Here is a 17704-nt window from a genome sequence, read left to right on the forward strand (position 1 = left end):
TCTTTTCTTTTGAAGTAAGTCACAAGTGTTGATTCTTTCCAAGTATGCTTCTCAACAGAAACTTCCAATCCTAGGCAGGATAGGTTTACTCCACACCTCCTTAACAGGGAAGGATGGGCCCCCACTAGCTACCGGAAGGGTTAGGGCATTGAAAAAGGAAGAGCAAGTAAACAGCCCATGAGGAGTAGGAGTCCATATTCTTTTATCTGGTTGAGAAGGGTCCAAATACACCCCATCAAGGATGCCCATCAAAGACAAGGTACTATTTATTTCGGAATCCCTAATAGCCCTGCTCAAACCTAGATCCCAATTAAACCCTATCCCAAAATTAGAGGGGACCAATGAGGTAGAAATAGGCTCATTTTTATATGAAGATAATGCCAACAATGAAGGAAATTGATCCTTCAAGGGGGCAACCCCTACCCATATTTGTTCCCAAAACTTAATAGAGTTTCCAGAATGTACAACATACCTGGTCCAAGGCAAGAACAAAGGAAGAATAGCTTGGATGGATTTCCACGGAGATGCTCTTCTAGTCCTTGCTCTAATTCCAGTGTCCCAGCCATTTGCCGCTAGCCCATGTATGCTCACCCTTACCTTGGCCCATAGTTTTTCTTTCTCCTCAGGAAGTCTCCATAGCCACTTACCTAACAAAGCTGAATTCCTTATCTGCACATTCCCAATTCCCAAACCTCCTAACCTTTTGCTTTTACACACCACCTCCCATCTAGCTCTATGATACTTTTTTTCCTCCCCCGGTTACCAAAGACAAAGAAAGTTCCTCATTAGGTTCTCTAACTTCCTAGCTATCCTCACTCGGGATTTTAAAAACTAACAAGAAATAAACAGGTAGATTAGCTAGAGTGGATTTAATTAAAGTGACCCTTCCTCCCATGAAATACACAGGTAGATTAGCTTTGGTTGTCAAAAGTGTATGGAGGGATGTGTAGTGCGGGTGGAGATGTTTAAATGCTTCTGGAACAGCAAGGGAGATATCGGTAGTTTGGAACTTTAACATTGCCACAGTTTGTGATTCTCTTGTTGGGGAATACTTTGTCTCGATTGAAGTGTCGGGCAGGAGATTTCAAGGGGATTATCACTGGGGTCTATGGTCCTAATGAAGAATTTGAAAGGCATGCATTTTGAGAGGAACTGGACAGGATCCGGAGTAGGGGTAATCTCCCCTGGTGTATAGATGGGGATTTCAATATTATCAGGTTCCCACAGGAGGAGAATGGGGCTTTGAGGAGGACTACGGGAATGAGAACTTTCAGGGAGTTTGTTTATAGGCATGGTCTGGTGGACTTACCTCTGGCTGGAGCTAAGTTTTCCTGGACTAATAGTCAGGGTGATCCTACCCTAGTTCTTAGTGTTGACTGAGTGGGAAGAAATATTCCCTAACCTATATCAGGAAGCTTTGCACAGATTAGCGTTTGACCACAGACCTATTCTGCTATGGGGGTAGGGTTTGAGGAGAAAGCTAGACCCTTTTCGGTTTGAGCATCTATGGTTCTAGGAGGCTGGGTTTGAAGCTTTGTTGAAGGAGTGGTGGTCGCCTTTTGAGGTAGGAAGGCTCAAGATCTCACATTTTAGCCAAGAAATTACATTTGTTGAAAGAAAAAAATTTTAGATTGGAAGAAGAATAGTTTTAAGGTAGCAGTAGAAGTAAAGAAAAGAGAGTTGTTAAACACCATTGAAGAGCTGGACAAAAAGAGGAGCTTGTGAACCTTTCTGAAGAGGAGAAAGTAGCCAGGAGTGAGGCTAAGTCTTGTTTTGATAAGGTAGTCTATCAGGAAGAGATAAAATTGAGGCAACAGGCTAAAATCTCTTGGCTGAAGGTGGGCGACAGAAATACAAAGTACTTCCATGCAGTCGAAAATTGCCGCAAAAGGGAAACAACTTTGTAGAAGCTGCAGGTGGGGGAAAGATTTAATTCCTGAGATCATCACAGGTTCACAGGGGGGCTTCTTGCCAAGAAGGCTGTTGTTAGAAGGTGTCTTAGTTGCCTATGAACTGGTGGATTTGAAATTAAGGAGCGGGAGCAATGGGGTGGTCTGTAAGATTGATCTGGAAAAGGCTTATGACCACGTAAACCGGAGGTTTCTCAACTCATTTTTGCAGAAGATGAATTTTGGACAGAAGTGGAGGAATTGGATCAATGTGTTTATCTACTGCCAAATTCTCTATTCTTGTAAATGGGTCACCCTCTAGATTTTTTAAAACCTCGAGGGGTCTCCGGCAGGGAGGTTCACTCTCTCCCCTGTTGTTTATTTGCTTGGTGGAGGCCCTAGCTAGAATGACTAGAAGAGCTTCGGTTGAAGGATATATTGAAGGTTTTCTAGTGGCAGAAGGAGGAACAGAGGTTCCCTTGATACAGTATGTGGATGACACTTTGTTTTTTGTTCAGGCTGAGAGGAGCAGTTGATTAATCTTTGGATGATTCTGGTTTTGAAGTGGTTTCAGGGTTATGGGTTAATTTCCAGAAGAGTGTGATCTTTCCAGTTGGGGAGGTCATTAACATCCAGGAACTTTCTTTGGAACGTGGATGCAAAGTGGTGAAGCTTCCTTTTAGTTTTCTGGGTCTTCCAGTTGGGGCAAAATGCTCCTCCAAGTCCATTTGGGACCCAGTTGTTGAAGGACTGGAGAATAGGTTGGGGGGTTGGAAGTCCAGGTACCTGTCCACGGGAGTCAAGATTACTCTGTGGAAAAGCTCACTAGCTAACCTGCCTATTCATTTCTTATTACTGTTTCCAATCCCAGCCCAGGTGGCTGAAAGGCTGGAGAAATTAGAAGGAATTTCCTTTGGTGTGAGAAGGATGGTGAACATAGAATTCATCAGGTTAAGTGGGAAACTATTTGCAAACCTGTAACCAAAGGGGGTTAAGGTGTGAGAAGTTTCTGACAAGTTAACACTGCTCTTTTAGGTAGGTGGCTTTGTCTCTTCAATTCTCAACCCCAAACCTTGTGGAGTCAGCTGATTGTGGAGAAGTTTGGTACTAGAAACAGTGGTTGGAATCCTGGGCCTACTCCCTCTTCTGCTGGTTGTTCAGTCTGGAAAGAGATTGAGAAGGCTTATCCTAATTTCTTTCAAGGGGTGAGACTGAAAGTAGGAGATTGGAGAAGGGTAAGATGCTTGCAAGACCCTTGGTGCAACAGCTCTGCTTTAATAGAGGTTTTCCCTTCACTGTTTCTTATAGCTGAGGATAGGGATGCTATGGTGGCAGATCAGTTCGAGCGGTGTGGGAGTACAGGGTCTTGGTGTCCTAAATTTGGGAGACATCTCAATGACTGGGAGCCAGTTTTCAGACATGCTAGCATTGTTCCAGCTACTTCAGACTCAACAACCACACCCAAATCAGCAAGATAATAGATTCAAGGGTATGGAAATGGTCCAGTGATGGCATTTTCTCTGTGAAGCCCTTTTATAAGAAGCTGGCTGCTGGTGGTTCTCAGGCTTTTCTGTGGAAAGAAGTATGACCCCCTCACATTCCATCAAAGGTCTCCTTCTTGGTTTGGATGGAAGCTCATGGTAAATGTCTCTCTAAAGATCAGATGATCAAGAGAGGTTTGGTACCGAATTCTCTGAACTGTGTCATGTGTAACAAGGAAGTCGAGTTTGCTGATCATCTCTTCGTTCATTGCAATGCTGCTCATAAACTTTTCAGTCACTTCTGTTCCCTACTGAATGTCAGCTGGTGTCTGCCAAGTTCTTTGCCTGATTTATTACTCTCCTGGAAGTTGCTGGGCTTAAGTGGTAGGGGCAAGGTGCTTTGGAATGCTATTCCTCACATGATGTGTTGGGTTCTGTGGAAAGAAAGAAATGGAAGGATTTTTGAAGGAAATTTTTGCTCTTTAGATGATGTGGTGGTTTGGGCTATGGCTACCCTGTCTTCTTGGTTGTTTGCCAAGGATTCCTTCAAATATCCCACATCATCAGTATTTTGATTATGGCACTTTGTTTATCTAATTTTAAAGTATGTCTCTAGTATTTAGTCTTGAGAGCCTAGTTTTTTTGGGGTGGCTTCTGTGTATAGTTGCTGGCTGTACATGGAGCATACTGGACAGATATATGTTTTTTGTTTGTTACAGTTTAACTTCACTACAATACCTTACTTCTTTCTCAAAAAAAAAAAAAGAAAAAAAAAAAGAAAAAGAAAAGAAAAAAAAGAGAAAATTCAAATTTCCTTTGGGGTGGGAGTGGTTTTAGGACTGGGCTCAACCATATTACTAATTAAAGATGGAGTTTAAAGCATGCTTTTAGCTGTGGCTGCCTGGAAGTATGGGGGGCCATAAAACCCTCTCATAAAACTCAACTAGTGATGTTAGCTTTCTTTTGTTGCAAATTTTCTTTTTCTTTTTTCTTTGAGACATTTTAAGTTGAGATACAATGCTGAATAAATAGGTTGAATATACTTGCTGAGCTTCTTTGCTTTGGTGATCGTGAGTTCTACAAGGATTGGTGGAATGCAAAAACAATAGAAGAGGTAGCATTTCCTGTTTGATTGCTTGCATTCCTTTGTATTGATTTTTCAATATTTCTTTAGCTGAACTGATTTTCTTTGAATTACTGTATTTTCCGTTTATTTGTTTTGCCATTGGAGCTGTCTATCAGTACTGGAGAATGTGGAACATGGTATTACCTCTCTACTACCAACTGTTTCGCACTTTTCAATTCAGTGTGATAAGAAAAATCATCAGTTGTGTTGATCTATTACAATTTGTTCAACTGGTTTATTGATTCAAAGTAGTTTCTTAGATTTGTTGAGGATGAAAGTTTAATAGTTTTTCCTTCCTGGTTACATATAATGCCTAATATGGATATAGTTATAATATTGTAACGTTTTTTCTTTTTTGCTACAAGGGGCTAGCCCATCCCCCAAACCCATAAACCCCACAACCCAGGTGCAGGCAGGATTTGATCCCAAGTCTCTGCTACAACCAGTAGTAGACCTTACCAACCAGCCGGTTGGCACCTTGCTATAATATTGTACCTTTTACATATATTGTATGAATAAAGACCTAAGGTTCCTGTTTCTTTTGCTCTAAATTTCTTGCGAATTTTGTTGTAGATGAGCTCTAGTTGGCATGGTTATTAAACTTATAGATATTTCTGTTATGAATAGGACATGGAATGTTTAAATGGAGCTATATTCATGTATTATGAATATGGTCCTATTTGGGGTGAGGGGGCAGAGGAAAGCTTCAATTCAACCTAATTTAAATACTCTACTAAACAATGGCTAGACAAAGCAAGATCTTAACTTGGGTCCCACACATGTAATTTTGTAAAATGATCAAAACACCTCTACTACACAAAAATGCATAACTAGTTCAAAAATTCCAATTTTGACTTCTTAGTTCCCACAAAACAGACATTTGAAGGGTAGGATTGACCCTCTAGAGGTGGATTGATCATTGTTAAACACAGAGCAAGTGGAGCTGTTGGAGAGAAGATTTGAAATGGAAGAGATTTGTGAGGCAGTGTTTTTGATAAACAGAATAAAAGCTCCAAGACCAAATGGGTTCACTATGGCCTTTTTTCAAGACTTGAAAGGGGTGTTTGATGTAATAAAATAAGATGTGAAAGGGGTTTTTGATGAATTCATTGAGAGGGAAGGATTAATGCAGGGGCTAATGCAACCTTTATTGTTGTGATTCCCAAAAAGCCAAGGGCTTGCCATCCCAAGAATTTTAAACCAATTTGCTTGGTGGGAAGCTTGTATAAGATCATCACCAGGGTGTGAGAACTTGGGTGGTTTTTCCGTCTTTAATCCCCCCATTTCAAGGAGCCTTTGCGGAGGGGAGGCAAATAATAGACCGAATTCTTATTGCTAATGAATGTATGGAGGAGAGGAAAAGAAGTGGCAGAAAATGACTAGTGTGTAAACTAGATCTAGAGAAGGCCTATGACATGGTGGATTGGTTGGCTAAGAGAGGACTGAGACAAGAGCACCCACTTTCCCTCTTTTTATTCATCCTCGTAGTTGATGTGCTAAGTAGATTGATCACTGGATTGAATAAGAATAATTTGATCAAAGATTTGTGAAGGGGAAGATGATGAAGAGTATCTTAGGAACCTCATAGGCTTTTCCCAAAGCTTTGAAAAGAAGTCAAATCTGAAAATAAATTTAAGGAAAAGTTGTGTGGCTGGAATCAATATGGAGAAGGTGAGGGTGATCTATACTCATAAAAAAAGGTGAAGGTGATCTATATAGGAGCCTGAGGTAAAACAGTGGCCATGGACTGCCTTTGGGAGGGAATCCTAGGGCTGGTGACTTTTGGAAACCTGTGTTGGAGAGATTCACCAAAAAGCTAGCCATGTGGAAGAAAAACTATATATCTTTATGGGGGGAGGATTACTCTAATTAAAGCTACAATGGCCAATATTCATAAAAAAAAAAGCTACAATGACCAATTTACCTATTTATTTCCTTTCAATGTTCTGAATTGCAATGAAAGTGGCTAGGAAATTACAGAAAATTATGAGGAATTTCCTTTGGGAGCCAGGTGAATCTAAAATGGACCATTCAGTGAGACGGGATTTATTGGGTAGGAGCAAAGAGATGGGAGGGGGGAGGGGTTATAGGTAACATGTCCTTGGAAACTCTGCTTTGTTTTGAAAATGGTTGTGGAGATTTCCTCTAGAACAGGATAGGCTGTGGCACAAGGTAATAGAGACCATACATGGGCAGTCCAGAAATGGTTGGGATGCTTCTGTCTCTTCTACAACCTCCTCTGCCTACCCTTGGAAATCCATAGTTGACTCTCTTCCATAAGATATGACGCTGAGAATGGCCTTAAAAGTTGGGTCCTAACTCCTCTAGAAATGGGGATTCTTTGCTCAAGGATGGGTTTCCCTCTTTGTATGCCCTCTGTAATTATAAGTTGGATCCTAACTCTAAATTCCTAGTATACTATTCAGATGGTTTTGTTTGGGGTGTTGAATTTAGAAGAGGATTAACTGATTAAGAGAAGGTGAGCTTGTGTCTTTGTTGGATCTGCTTGCCATTTTGGAAGTCTGTTATCTAGATTCTTCTTGTTCTGATAGTAGGGTTTGTGCTCTTTCCCCTTTAGGGATGTTCTCTTGTGCTCCCTTTTTGATGTCTTAGTCCTATCTTCCTCTTTTGTAGCGACTTCTCTGGTGAAGGAGGTGTGGTGCAACCTTGTCTTCCCAAGATTCAAGGTTTCTGTTGGGAATGCTGAGAAAGATAAACTCTTGTGACATGCTACAAAAGAGAAGACCCCCTTTGTTGCTTATCCCCATGTTTGTGTCTTATGCCATTATAGTGGTGAAACTGCTTCTCATTTACTAATCTCCTGCTCATTTGTTTCTCATGTTTGGGAGTTTTTTGTTCTCTCTTTGGTTGCAAATGGGTGCCACCTTTGGAAGTTGCCAATTTGTTCAACTCAGGATTCCTACTCCTGTTTGAAAGAAGAGGAAAGGTAATGTGGAGAGCTACAATAGCAGCTATAATATGGCTAGTTTTGGAGGAAAGATAATACTGTTCAATTAGCAATGCAAATCTGTGGAATCTCTAATTGAAGGAATTAAATGAAGGTAATCCTCACTGGGTTAAGACATTGAAGATCTTCAATGATTCCATGGATGATTTTCTTAGAGGGTGGGAAGTTATAGCAGCATAATCTGCATTAAAGGTGGTAGTGCATGGGAAGTGTGTCCCTCCAAGTTACAATAGAATTAAAATGAACTTTGATGGAAGCTCCTGGTGGACTCCTTTCCTTTCAGGCATAGGGGGAATCTTTACAGATGGCAGCAGAATGATAATGGCTCTCTACCTGGTCCATTAGGAGTAGAAGACTCATTAACAGTAGAAATTTCAGCCCTCCTTCAAGGACTAAAGTTAGCAAGGCAACTGAATCTGAAACAAATTGAGATTTTTGGCGATTCCATCTTGGTTGTGGGTTGTATGGTGAGCAGCAGTGAGGGTCCTTGGATATTAAGACAAATAATAAGGGAAAACACGGGGCTAGCAAGAGAGGTGGAGGCAACTTTCAAGTGGGTGAAATGGCGAATAGGTCAGTAATACATTGTCTGGTGCCTTAGCAAAGCAAGGGGTGACTAGGGAGCAACTATTTTGGGCCAAATTGTACTTACAAGTTTATGTGGGTTGGCTTGGTTTCTGAGCCTTGTACTAATTAATTTTCTAAGTTAAAACAAGTTACTTGTTACCAATAAAAAACAGATATTCGAAGGGTACATTTGCTTTTAGCACATCTATTTTCCATTGGTTGGAAGTGTTCCATACATTTGCTGGGTATAATGTATTAGGTGTATCTGTAGCTAGGTCTATAACCATACTTACTGTATAGCAGCGCTGCCTTGTTTTTATTATAGTTTAATATGAATCATACCTTACAAAAAATCTTCAAAGGGATTTCCAGCAACTAATCTAACCAAGACTTTTAAAAAAAGGTCATTACCCCATGTCGGTCCCAGCCATCTGGGGTCTCGGGAGGGGTAGACTGGGTACAGTCCTATCCCTAACTTTTGGCATTATTTCCCACAAAGTGGCTACCCTCAGACTGGAATCTACGTTCTCACACTTGCCAGCCCATTATTTTACCATTATACCAAATAATGGCCCCAGTATGCTTTATATTATTAGCATTTTTAAAATATTTAAAATGGTATTGTTTTAACAAATCATATTATAAAAATATGTGAGATTCAAAAGCTAGACATTAAAGCATGATATATACATATTTGAGATTATTTATCTGTTTTTTGTATAGGTCATACAGCCACTCACTGTATAGGTGGCTTTGCCTTTATTTTCTTGGGCAAAGCCCATTTTTTGGATGAATGATGTCTGATATTCTTTCAGAAAGATGTTCTTCTATTCTGTCCTCTTCAAATTCAAAATAAGAAAAAAAAAAGAAAATCCTGCCTAAGGCGTTTCCTTCCACATTCCACTAAATATATTCTCTGAAAAAAAAGGTAATTTGTTTGATTTTTATATGTAGTAAAAGTTGTGTTTTAGTGGAAATACAAATCGGTTTTACCGAAAATAATCATTCAGTGTTTAATATAAACAACTCAAACCTACTGAAAAGTACTTTTTTTTTTTATAAGAGATATATGGATGTACTAAAAACGTTAAGTTTCATGATGGCAACATTAAAATGGCAAGATATCAAGAATTCTCAAATCCAAAAAATATAATTGGGCGAATGATTCTGGGCAACTCAATTTGAGTGCTGATGGTTAGCTAGGGTTGGTGCAGGAAGGGCCTCTTTGTATAGTGACAGCTATCTGCCTTCATAGTTCTTTTTGCTTTGAGATGGGGCTGCAACTGCATATTTAGTGTACTCATGTACATCCTTTCATAAAGTCCTCTTTTTTATTAACTCAAATATTTTTTACTTTTATTCAAAGAAGGGGGGAAGGATGTCATTTCTATTGCTCCAATATATGCTTTGAGCATCTGTTTTCTAGTTGTTTAATTGCTTAGGTTTTGCTGTCTTTTCCTTGTAGTTTTCCATCTTCTTCTCTTCTTTAATCATTGGTTCAAGTGTTCATCTCCCTGTCCAATGCAGTTGTGCATATTGAATCTCCTACCTTTGTTAGTATTATGGTTTGTGGATCGGTTTCTTCTTGTTTTCTAGTCATTAGGATGAGCCTCGTTGGTATTCTCTCTCTTTGTTAGTATTATGGTCTTGGCAACTCATCTCTGGTAGAGAATTTGCTTCATGCTATCCCCTGTCCTCAAATCTGTAACGTTTCAGAAAATAAGCCCAGCAGAAACAGCATGAGCGACTTGGAAGTCAGGGGGGGGGGCAGAATCTTGTGCGACGAATGTGTCAAGGCAGGTGCTTCTGTCCTGATTAACAATGGTAGGGAGTCATTTAGTGAGGTAAGTTCTCAAGGGGTCCAGGATGTTAGGGCTGAAGATCTTGGCACAACTGTTTGCTCTGGCAGCAATCTCACAAGTTTGTCTGATCAAGTTTTTGTGGCGGACCATTTAGTAGAAGTTTTTGTTGGAAAGATCGGAATTGGTTTGGGTAGAAGGAAGTTGGAGACAGCTGTTGCATTTCAGCCAAAGAGTCAGTGACGGAAGAGGCCTAGAGGGATGAATAAATCCCATCTTGTGTATGTTACCTAGTTAATGCGAGAGCCATGATCAATAAGAATTTTGTTGGGGTTTGCCGTGATGACCAAATTGGGTCAAGGGATGTCCTTCATGGGGGGAGTTGGAGAGGAGTGGAGCTGTAGAGGAAAGGGAGGGAAAGAGCAAAGAGTTGAGGAAAGAAGACAAGTCATGTTTAGAGGGGGAGGATAAAGAAAGATGGTAGTGGGGGTTTAAGGAAATTGGTTGAGAGAGAAGTGGAGATTGACAAGGCTCTAGGTTTGTTTTTCTGGGGTGGTGAGGCTTTTGCTAGAAGGGCCTTTGAAGAGTTTGATAGAAAGAAGGAAGAGAGGTGGAAGGAACATGTAACAGGGGAAGGTGGGAGAGGTTTGGGATGAAGGGGAGGACAGGCGGATGAGTTTGATGGGGAGGAATAATTCTTCTTATTGGGTGAAGCCTGGGAAGTTTGTTTTTGCTGAAGTCGGATAAAAGAATTGGAATGTTTTCTCAGTTTTCTCAGTGGGGCCTTTGGGTTTGATTGCTTTGATTGAGTACCAATTGTTGTTCTCGTAGGGTTGTTTTGTCTCAGGGATGTGTAGTGTGCTTCTCTCAGGTGATATCTTATCACCTTTCTTATGTATTTTTTTTTTCTTTTAATGAAAATTTAATCTTTTCCTTTCAAAAAAAAAAAAAAAAACTCAAGCACTTGCTCCTCCATTTTCTAAAGGGACAAGGTAGTGTTTGACTTCTCCTTGCTTTGTTCCAGGTTTAATTATTCATTTATTCTTATATTTTCATCAATGTTATTTTCTCAATTAAAATCTAGTTTTATTGTTTTTTTCTGCAATTTATACATGCATTTTCTCTTGATACATTGATTTTTAACCTTAAATTTGTGAATTATATTACAACAATATTACAAAAACTGTACTCATTAAAAATTTTTTAACAGAAGTATGACATTATTTAGTTGGCATGAATGGTTAGTAACTAATGATTTCCTCATTGACTACAGCCTGTGCATAAATGGATGGTTCGCCATGTTTATTTTCCATGCATACGACATGGACTACCCAGGGTAATTGACTTTTCTTAAGTTTTAATGTAATAAATGCTGCTTTGTTGCATGGCGATGATTGTTTTATTTGATTTCATATTGCCTAATGTTTTATTTGGTTATTCTCCTCTTCTAAATTTCTTTTCTTTTTTTTCCACTTTCTTGGCCAAATCATTAATTGCTATATGTGCTCTGCAAAAAGGGCTATGGGCATGCATATACATATTATAAAAACTAAAAAGTAATAGTTTTTTTAACAGATAAAATTAATTGTATAATATAACAAAGGATCAAATATGTACAGCATGTACCCACAAAAGAGAAGAGTCTAAAGGTAAAAAGGAAAACCTAGACCCAAGCTCCAAATATAGAAACAGCACAAACATGGATACATCCCATAGCTCAGAAGCTAAGACACTGCCCACAAACCACATCCATCCGGAGTACCCCAACCTACATAACCGCCCACTGATCCACATCAAACTGCAGAAAAAGTTCATACCTCAACTTGATCCACCCCTCCTTTTTATTGTTCACTGTCAGAATTTTGTTAACATGAATAGATGAGTTATAGAGACAATGGAAGCTGAAATGTCATGTTGGGCTAGCCATGGCCACCCAACCCCAAGTTCTCTCTGTACATGATTGTTGTATGTTCACCCAAAGCAGCTGGGTCTTGTTAACCCTTTGTCTGGGCCTAAATCGAAACCCTTCAATCTGGATAACTCAAACTTTTTAAGAAAAAAACTTGAAAGCTGTTTTGTACTCAACTTAAGCTATCAGTTAACTAATATTAGTTTATTTTCTTTCAATAAACACCATAGACCTTACATTGCTCTGGGGAACATGGTGATTGTTTTCACAGGACAGGCTTTCTCCAAGTTTGTGAAGGAGAAAATATTTAATTACAGAAAAATGTCAAATGACTACTTCATTTTGAAGAAAAACTTGTCTAATTGATAATGCAAATCTCTTTTCTAATGGATATGCCTACAGATCTACAAGGTGCAAGGGACTCTAAAAAGCCATGAGCTACTTTCTTATTTTATTAATAGAAGAAATATGAGTGAAGAACATATGTCTCTTGCTTAACTTGAGATGACAAGGTGCACAAAATATGTACCATACAATGTTTATGAGAAGTGGCTCTTTCTCAAAAGATGAAATCCAAATGAGTCAATATATTGCTTTTGTTAGAAAGGGCTCTTTTCTTTCCTTGATGAAGAAATATTCTACATTTCTACTACTTCTCAAGGTGCCACAATATGCTTGGTATGATATTAATTATTTAAATTTGATAGATATATATGAATAACACAAATTATAAATGACTAATCCTAGTTATTGCTATTACTTATAAAAAAAAATCTTAGTTATGCTATTTACCTTGGAATTAGACCAAAATTATTCAAGTTATTAGTTAATAGTCAATAAAAGGAGTTTCAGAGTTTGTCAAGTTGCTTAATGCCATTTCTGCCTGCAAAGCATTGTTTCTCAGGCTTTGGCTGATCACCTTTCACTAGGAAAATTTTAATTCATTGGAGTTTTATGCTCTTGTCCTTCAACATGATTCATTTATTTCTGAATTTAAATGATCAACTTTGATAGTGGAATCTTGCTGATAAAATTTTTGAATTTGTGTTTTTATTTGATTTTGATTTCAGGGAGTTTCCATTGTAATTGCCTTTTTCATTTCAGCTGTATTCCATGAGGTACATTACCTTACTAAGCTTTTGCTGGATAACAATTCTCCCTGATATATAATGTGTTTGGTTACACAGTAACTTAATGGTGGCACATGTAGTCACTTTTATTTTTTTATTTTTTGGTCTCATTTTCCTGTTTCTTTTAAATCTCTTATTGTATTAGACTATTAGCTATTAGGTTGGGCTTGGGAGAAAAAGCGGCCTTACTATTTCCTATCTTTTCCCTCCACATAGGTTTAATGTTTCTTGTGTCTTCATATTCTACAATTTGTAATATTGGTTTTCATGTCATCCTTACAAATCTATGATTCCCTTGTCTTCTGCAAGTTATTGTTTAATTTAAGGTGTGAAATCATTTGGAAGATCATGAAAAATTGTTTATACAATATTGGGGCTCTAATATTTATCAGAGTATTTTCAGTATTTGCAGAAATTGAAGTCAGAGTTAACCATTATGACAGCAAAGGTTCCAGACTGGGTGCCCCTCCTTGGGCGTGGTAGTAAATATAAAAATCTTAAATTATAATGAACATGATGGTGGTAGAAAATGTGTTTTCAAGCCAAAAATATGAACAAAAGCCCTGGCACAATGAAGATTACAGATGACTGCCACTCATTTCTCTTCATTTAATAAAATTGCCCTTACGGTTCAGATTAGTTAAGTGCCAAAGGCATGTGAAGTTTTACATCAGGGATGATGAGCAGTTGCATCATACCACATTGTTGTGTAAATTTTGGTAATGTCCTATATGTGTTGTATACCCATTATTGACACAGGTTATACATGTCAGTAAAAGACACATTTTTTATTTTAACTGGATTAAATATGATATATTCTTCCTATATGTTTAAATTGGATCTTGGTGATGCTACAATAGCCAAAATCAGACCAATCTGGTTATACAGAATTTAATTAAAGGAATAGAGGAACAAGAGAGCAGAGTTCATTTTAGCATGTGATACCTAAATACCTTATATGCCTAGTGTACTGGTGTTGGACACAATACATCTGACATGACACTGGATGCTCCACAGACATTTCTATAGTATTCTTCTAATATATATGAAGTGGTATGTCACTCTTTGACAAATCATACTATAAAAAAATCTGTTTATATTTGAAGCTTAATTAAATTTGGCATGATATTTATATTAAAAAAAATGATACTTAGCTTCAAAAGTGAGATATATAAGCATGACAGTCACTACCAAAAAATGACAAATGCATATTAGATGAGATACCTATTAACTTTATTCATGTCCAGGTCTATGGGATCTTAGGAAATCATCATCATCTAAGCCTTGTCCCAACTACATGGGGTCGTCTACATGAATCCTATTTTTCCATTCCATTCTCTTTGTGCCATATCTGGCATCAAATTATGGGCTCTTAAATCATTTCTTACTACTACCACTCTACGGGATCTTAGGAAATAGATAGTTGTATTGGCGTTTCCCTTTCTGTATCCATGTCAGTGTCAGTGTATAACAGTGATAAATTTTAACACTCAAGAGAGACTTCCATGAATTCTATGACCAAAGTTTGAGGAAGTACAGGTAATGTACTGATTGCAGGGAAAACAATACTTTTTACAAGACTTAAACCTGCTAACAATATGAGCCATTCAAATAATGTAATTTCAGTGACACATTAGAGCTTTAAACAAAATATAATAGAAAGGCTCAAATACCTCTAATTATTTAGGTGGGTGGCCCAGACCACTTTTTAGTAACTAGCTGGAGGAAAGAAAATAAAATTAAAGCCCCACACCTAAAACACTACTCTCTCTCTCTCACACTCGTTTTTTGATAAATCACCTATCCCCCCTAAACATCCATTGTAGGGTATGGTATAGAATTGTACACCATAATATGGTCCTCCAACCGTCAAACCAGTAATCCTGTATCAATCAAACATGTCACAAGAATCTTGGCCATCTTCATATGTTAAATATTTTACACTGGGTCTATCATAAACTTTTTATATTTCACATTGGATTTATCATAAACTTTTTAGATGATGGTGAGAATCGCTCTTTTGGAAATGGGAAAACTGGTTCCTTGTAATGGAGTGACATACTCATTGATGAGGCCATTAGGGATCATTGCGTGGTTTTGTGGTAAAATCTCAAACTGACAAGAGTTAGAATGTGCTTGAGTCTGAGAGCGGCCACTTTGTGCAAAAAAGTGCCAAAAATGTGGTCTGTATCCATACAGAAAGAATATTGAAGTGGCTGCTTAAACAAGTTACATTTTGAAATGACTGCTTGAACAAGTTATCTTTGTTGTATCTTATGCAACTTTAGTATATATAATGGATACTGTGATGATTTCCTTTATTCATATATGTTTATTTTCTGATTTTTGCACATTGTTTTTGTTTTGTATTGCCTACAGTTATTGGTTGGTGTCCCTTGTCGCATGTTAAAATTTTGGGCATTTATAGGAATTATGTTTCAGGTAATATTATCCTAAAGAGTTCTCCTTTTCTTTGTATATATTTATCAAGGAAATCTAGTAAACAATGAGTTTGTGCAACCATTGGATACTTTGTCCTACTGGCATGGTGGGATGATGATTTTCTAGTGTTTTTTCATGTGTCCTGCCATTTCTTTAGGGCAAGGTATCTACGAGTTGCATAACTCAGTTTACCGGCATTGCTTATATTTATCTTTTTTATGTTATTGACCTGGAAAAACTAGAATATTTTTTTATATAGCAGCTACATAGTTGCCATAGTTGCTGGATCATATTCAAAAGAGAGGTTAACTTGGAAGGGCGTTGCTTCCCTATACCCTAAATCCATGCAACTATGGGGAAAGGAACTTTCCACCTGAAACTGACAGAATAGTTGAGCCATGATTTTTACTGGATAGGAGGTTTACATTTTTTTTGGTTTTCTTTTACTTTCTTGATTATCAGGTTCCCTTGGTCATCATCACAAATTATTTGCAGAAGAAATTCAGAAATACTATGGTATGCCTTTTTTTGCTGGACAATCTCATCTAAGTTTGTTTTGCATATTTTGTTTGCAACTTCTGCAAGCTAAATTTTTCTACTGGTAAAGATTCTATGCGGAGGAAAATGGCTGAAGGTTTAAAACCATTTAGCCAATAGAGACTCCTTTTGGGCTCTCAAACAGATACATTTGCGTGAACCTGATCCTCCAAGCAAATGATAATCTGCCACTCTTTGGATGAACCAAACCACTGTAATCAAAGCTCCTATTTGTCTGCATAATGGGCCTCTATTAGAGGGCCCAAATTGGAGTACATGACTGGATGATTCAGAATAAATAGAAACCTGTAAAAGCCCCATGTGTGAATGGCTGCAACTTGGGTTGGGTTAGCCTGAAGCCAACACGAAAAATTAGGTTGGATGCTCAGATTGAACTTAGGGTTACTGTTAGGGTTGAAAAAGTACAAGGAAAAATTTCTTCCATAGCATGATAACTATGTCCTTCAATATATGATAACGTTAAAACTGAATTGATCTCAACCCAAGTCTAGGAAATAAGAACATTTGTTGAAGGGTAGTAGAGAAGTCAGGCTAACCTGAACCCAAGCCAACCAGAAAATTGTGTTGGGTTAGGGGCTCAACAGCTTGGGTTTGGTTAAGGTTGATCTCAACCCAACCTAACCCGACCCTACTTGCATCTCTATATGTGTGTGTACATGTAGCAACATGCTTTTCAGGGCAATAGACTTTTGCTAAGTGCTGCAACCCAACCTAACCCGACCCTACTTGCATCTCTACAGGGGTGGGTGGGTGTGTGTACTTGTGCAGCTTATTTTGCAATCTTCACATTTCAGTCTCAACCACCGATTAACCAACATTTGTAGTTTACATGTTCTGATTCCTTTTTTGCTTAATACCTTTTTGAAAGAGCCATTACCCACCTTGTCAGCCCAAGATTTTACCATTGCACCAAGCAGTGGTCTTTGGCATCCTTGCTTAACAAATTTTTATTTGAAAAACTAATTGATGTCAGGTTGGGAATATGATCTTCTGGTTTTTCTTCAGCATCTTGGGTCAGCCAATGTGTGTCCTCCTGTATTACCATGATTTAATGAACAGAAAAATGACGACCCAGTAAACCACCAGTTTCTCTATCGCCTGTTTGATGGCTGAAAAAAAGCTTTGAAATTGATGGTTGGGGGAGATTGTCTTGGCATCCACTTTTGATGCAGGATGAGTGGACGATATCATTGATCATCTAATTTGTGCTGCTTTGGAATGCACTGAACTGGTTCGTGTACCTAGCCACTGAAGTTTGTACTTTGTACAAGGCTCACATATACATATTTCATTTTGATCGGTAGTGTATGCAATCAACTCCATAAACCCAAGCGTGGAGGGATGATTATTGACACTGACATTAAGTATGTCACTAAGTTGTGGCAAACTTATCACTTGTAATGTTGGTAGATCGTGATGTATGTTTCACTCATCATTCGTTACCTATTTTTGACTTTTACTGTATTTGGGCGCTCCCTGTAGGAGTTGAGACCCGCTGAAGTAACAAATTAACAACTGTAACAATCTATAGCATCTCTCTCCGTAGAATCTCCTTGCTATACAGTGAAACCAAACATTTCTACTCTACCAAATTGGGGCATGTTTGGTACCGTGGCCACCAAACATGGCCGTTTCTATCTGAATTGCTGCTACATCAGTACAAGCTAGGCATTTTTTTTTGTAATTCAAAGGTCAAATTGCTGTTTGATGGGTTGATTGCTTATATATATATATATATATCCTGTATATTTAGGAAATTACTTTTGTTGAAAGGTTTAGTCCAACAAGATAAAATGTAAGAGACATATTTTTAACTGTTCAATAAGTTTTTAAAA

General features: G+C 38.2%; 1 protein-coding gene across 2 annotated transcripts in view; it reads left to right on the plus strand.

Annotated features, from left to right (window-relative positions):
• Nucleotides 1–17461, plus strand: part of TAG1 (membrane bound O-acyl transferase (MBOAT) family protein) — a 30178-nt gene extending 12717 nt beyond the window's left edge. The window contains exons 10-16 of one of the 2 annotated variants that reach the window (XM_088951876.1): nt 4403–4484; nt 4613–4633; nt 11104–11166; nt 12810–12857; nt 15249–15311; nt 15774–15827; nt 16843–17461. In XM_088951876.1, the coding sequence (XP_088808002.1) occupies nt 4403–4484; nt 4613–4633; nt 11104–11166; nt 12810–12857; nt 15249–15311; nt 15774–15827; nt 16843–16947 (436 nt within the window). In that variant the 3' untranslated portion in view covers nt 16948–17461. The remainder of the gene's footprint in view (nt 1–4402; nt 4485–4612; nt 4634–11103; nt 11167–12809; nt 12858–15248; nt 15312–15773; nt 15828–16842) is intronic. The other variant, XM_088951877.1, reaches the window with a different exon arrangement.
• The last annotated feature ends 243 nt before the right edge of the window (nt 17462–17704 follow it).

This window comes from Nelumbo lutea, chromosome 6 (assembly GCF_056320005.1).
Source record: "Nelumbo lutea isolate HS-2025 chromosome 6, American lotus-T2T, whole genome shotgun sequence".
NCBI lineage: Eukaryota > Viridiplantae > Streptophyta > Magnoliopsida > Proteales > Nelumbonaceae > Nelumbo > Nelumbo lutea.